Source organism: Nestor notabilis, unplaced genomic scaffold, assembly GCF_000696875.1.
Source record: "Nestor notabilis isolate BGI_N333 unplaced genomic scaffold, ASM69687v1 scaffold30822, whole genome shotgun sequence".
Classification (NCBI taxonomy): domain Eukaryota; kingdom Metazoa; phylum Chordata; class Aves; order Psittaciformes; family Psittacidae; genus Nestor; species Nestor notabilis.
This window is the reverse complement of record NW_009919242.1, coordinates 1,605-6,171: the sequence shown is the minus strand read 5'-3', so window position 1 is coordinate 6,171 and position 4,567 is coordinate 1,605. Positions and strand designations below refer to the sequence as shown.

Here is a 4,567-nt window from a genome sequence, read left to right as displayed (position 1 = left end):
GGTTTAGACTTTCTTTTTTAAGAAACAGCTTGACATTGAAACAGAGGTGCAAAAGCAACATGATACATAAACAAAACAGGTTTTAAATAAGTTTCTAAGTGTGTTCTCTACTGAAAGATAGTTTTTTAAATTCAGTTTTATGTCTATAAATACATAGTAAAAAAAATATGCAAGTTTACAAGCCATTTTTCCCAATATAGTTATGCCATTTGAAGTTTTAAGTAGCAACGTTCCTCCAACATAAGATGCATACATTTAAGAGCAATAATATTAAGTATTTACATATAAAGTTATGAAGTGTTTGAGGATATAAATTAGTAACAACACACACAAAAATACACGCACTGTGAAATAAATAATTCAACAGCTTTACACATGAGTATCTATAATATTATACAAACAAAATATACAAGATTATAGGACTTGATCTTGCAGTTGCTCATATCTGTCACTCGAGCATCTGAGCAATTCCAGTGCAGTAAAAAAAGCTGCTTTATGGGGTTACTCATATGCTGAAATTCAGGTGCACAGAATTACCTTACTGAAACAGCTCCTGACTGAAATGTCTCCTGACTAGGTCAGGCCCCACAGAAAACCTGGTGTGAATGTACATGGTTAGTTTTACTCCTGCGAGTTGAGATACTGTTGGCATTCAGGGTCTCCTTTCATTTCTGGAGATCCAGGAATTCTTCTTCCAGTTTTTGGATAGACACACCAGCATCCAGCAGACTCTCCATCCAGTGAAGTTTCACACTGAAATAGTATTATCAAAACAAACCCCACAGTAAGTAACTGTAAGCAGAAGGTTACTGGTGAGATACCGCAGGTGGAGGTGTTGAACAGAACTGGGGTCATCAGAAGGTGGGGACCTGCTGTGCACAGACACGCTCTGAATGCAGCAGTCCCTGCTCCGACAGAGCCTCTGACCAACACGCTTGGTTAGGGAGCCGTGACCCAAGCTCAGCTCCCACAACAGCAGCTTCAGGTTTAAAACAGTTTGCCCGCTCCATGGTAAACAGCAGTATAAACCAGCGATCTCTTCCAGTATCAAAACCAGAGGGAGGCAGAACACACGAGCTGGTACTGCAAGGGCAGCGACTGGATGTTCTGGCTCATCACGCAAGGAGACAAATAGGGGAGGGGGTTGAACAGATTTCTGTTTGTGCCTGATTAGATCCCAGATCACAGCGTTTGCAAGTCACACCGTGGTGTCATGCCCAAAAACAAGGAGCTGTGGTGACACAGATTTATGCAGACCTACTAAATTTGTGTGCATGACCTGTGGTTACAAGGGTGTGGCTTGAGGTCTGGAGCCTTAGTTACTCTCAGTGTAACTTGCAACGGCTTTTTCTGAGAATATAATGAAAATGAGCACATAACATAGTCCATAGGCAGCACAAATCAGTATTTTTATTCTACTTTCAGAAGGTTAATTTTGCTCCAGAGAGTTTTTTCACTGCCTGGGAGCCGAAAGCCTCCTTCCTCCATAGTGATTATTATATATTCAATAGGCTTTGGCACACAGTATGGCAGACATGAAGTCTTCCAACACCTAAAGGGGGCTTATAAGAAATCTGGAGAGGGACATTTTACAAGTACATGTAATGACAGGACAAGGGGAATGGCTTTAAGTTGGCAAGATTTACATTTGACATTAGGCAGAAGTTCTTCCCTGTGAGGGTGCTGGGGCACTGGTACAGGTTGTCCAGAGAAGCTGTGGCTGTCCCATCCCTGGCAGTGTTCAAGGCCAGGTTGGACACAGGGGCTTGGAGCAACCTGCTCTAGTTGAAGGTGTCCCTGCCTGTGGCAGGGGTTGGAACTGGGTGAGCCTTAAGGTCCCTTCCACCCCTGCTTGTGTCCTATGATACAATTCTGTGCATATCAGCTGGGAATATGCTAACGGATCAGGTACATGGAGCTGAGTTTGGCCTGGGAGCAGAGAGGGTTAAAAGACTTTGGAAAGGGCCTTGTGTGCACCTGTTCTGTGAATGGAAAAGCCTCCTGCTCTGCTGCTGTCAGCCCACAGCGTGCGGCTCACTTTTAAGAGAAGAAGGACAAACCATCTGCTCCCACTCCCAAGTATCGCTGTTTTCACAACCTGCTTTTCCAGCAGCTGCAAACTCACGAGTGTGGGAGCAGAGGGCTGTGAAAGGGTTGGCTGTGTCAGGCTCCCCAAGCTGCAAGCAGACAGGGGAAAAGGCACGTACCTGTTTGCTGTGGTAAAACCCATTCTTGTTGCAGTTGGGCAAGTAGAATTTGTAAATCTCCCCTCCGCTTCTCTGCTGAGCCTTTGCCAATTTATACAGGGCTCTGTAGAGCTCCTTCTGACAAGGTCCCTGCAGGAATACCACGAGAAGATTATCAATATCAAAATCACACAGAAACCAGCTAAGCAGAAAATGGTCAGTATAAAGCCAGAAAAAAAGCTGAAAATGTTTATTAGTCATATAATCTCCACCGGGCTGCTTTGCCTGTAGTTTTTACTTGTTTCAGTAGGACCACAGCCAGAAAACTCTGGTGTTACATTTAGGCCTTTGTTTTTATTCTTTGAGGTATTTTCTGTCCTCAGAAACATGAGGATTTAAGTCCTCAAATTGCCACACAAGGAAATTTAACCTGTGCTAAGTAAACACATTACTGCTCAGAGGGTACAATCTCTCCTATTATGGGGAGGTGCACGTTAGGAGGCTGGTGTACGTGAGACTAGCCACGTTTTCTGGGTTGCCATGGCCCTGTGCTCTGTTGATGTATGGAGAATAGGTGCAAGACATATATAGACGGTGCAAGAACAAACATCAGAATGTTTGTTATCTTTTGTCCAGGACAGAGCTGTCGCCAAAGCAGACTAGAGAGCACCCCTGTAGCTCTGAGACGCAGACCCAGAGTGCCTGGAACTGGGGATGAAGAACTGTTTGCAGTATTTGCTGTTTTCACAGTTTGCTCGCTCCCTTTTTGAAGTCACATTTGCTGTGCATTAATAGTACCTAACGTGTTTCAATGAGGGAAAGGGAAGTAGTGACTGAGCACGTATCAGAGTGAAAATAATCATACTCTCTGCTTTTGCAACACCTCTCCGTGTCAGCCCCTTACATAAGCTCTCCTTTTCAAGCCAACAGGCTTATCTGTGGCTCTGGGTGAAGAAAAGGAAAAGCCTAAAAATCAGAACTGGAGCTAACAGCACTTATATACTAAGCTCAAACTAACTCAGTGACAAAGCACTGTTCTGGCTGTGGAATGAGGCTTCCTAGGGCGGGGTGGTGCTTAGTAGGTGTTTGCTTTTTGTTTCCCCATTTCGGAAAGTGGGCTTCTGTGATGCCCAGCTCTATGCTCTATACCCGGCTCTATGCTGTGGGTGAGCTGGCTGCCTGTGACTGGTCTAACTGTGGTTCTCTAGTGCCCTCAAGTGGAACCCGGACCCGCTTGCAAAGGCCCCACATCCCCATTTCCCACTGTGCAATTTTGCAGTATAGAAGGTAAAGCTTGCTTTGGTTGCTGAACTTTGTCTTTTTACATGTATGTCCTTAACAGTGTTTCCTTGTGATCAGAAAGAAACCGTGTTTTGGTTTGCATTGGTGTCTCATCAGTAACTGTGTGTAAGGATTCCCTTTTATTTCACTGAGCACTAGACCAGTGACAAATGCCTTTTATTTTTTAACTGAAACACAAAAGGAGTCCAAGATTTTTCTGTGGGCTCCCGGAAGTTAAAGGCCCATGTTATCATCTGGTAGTAAATGTAGAGAAAGGTGCAGCCTCTGCGTGGAGTCCGTATAGGACACATCTGATGCACACTTGTTTTTATCACTCCCTGCCATTTCGTCTGTTCCTCAACCATCGGATGAAGGGATTCCAAAAGTCTGTTTGCTGGCTACCCAAAATACGGACATCCCAGCGTTGCTGCTAGAATTTCATGCACATTCTCATTCTGTATTCTGAATCAATAGCATCCTCTGGAATGGCCTCTGAAAGGTTTGAAAAGGAAACCCACCTGTTCTTTCCATTTCTTGAGTTCAGATATTCTCTTTGATTTCATGTTTTCATATGCAGTGATGGCATTCCACGGGATGGATCTGTCTTGGCCTATGGGAAACATCAGCTGATAGTTCTGCAGCTGATCCTGTGTCATTTCAGTGCTTTCCAAAGGCATATCATCAGGTTCGATAGAGTCTGGAAAGGAATGATACTAAGGTGAACATCTTCACTGAACTTTTGCATTTATTTCTCCAAGTTTAAAAGGTAAAGGAGAAGCAACATCAGCAACAGAAAGTAATATCTAAAACAGATCCAGTAGCTCTTGTAGGAGCAATAAATTACATGTGTAGCACAGCAGATTAAACTTTGGTCATAAATTCATAAGAGGAATCATCAGCTGTTCTCTAACAAGTTAGTTACTTTATGATCCTTTGAAAGCAAAGATGAAGCTGCAGCCAGTCTGTTAGAAATGAACAAAATTTTTGACCACAGTGCTAAATGAGAAAAGAGTGCAATTAAACTGGTTCCGAATTTAGCTTTTTGTCAGCATGATGTGCTTCTCTTTTTACTCAGGAGAGGAACTGGTCCAGACCTGATC

At 43.6% G+C, this 4,567-nt stretch overlaps 1 protein-coding gene across 1 annotated transcript; it reads right to left on the bottom strand.

Moving 5' to 3' along the window:
• Positions 1 to 621: 621 nt before the first annotated feature.
• Positions 622 to 4,164, bottom strand: IGFBP1 (insulin-like growth factor binding protein 1; the record flags this gene model as incomplete). The annotated part of the gene is made up of 3 exons (XM_010010152.1): positions 622 to 753; positions 2,208 to 2,336; positions 3,986 to 4,164. Coding segments are annotated over 3 exons (440 nt in total), but the record flags the coding sequence as incomplete, so codon positions are not given.
• Positions 4,165 to 4,567: the final 403 nt, after the last annotated feature.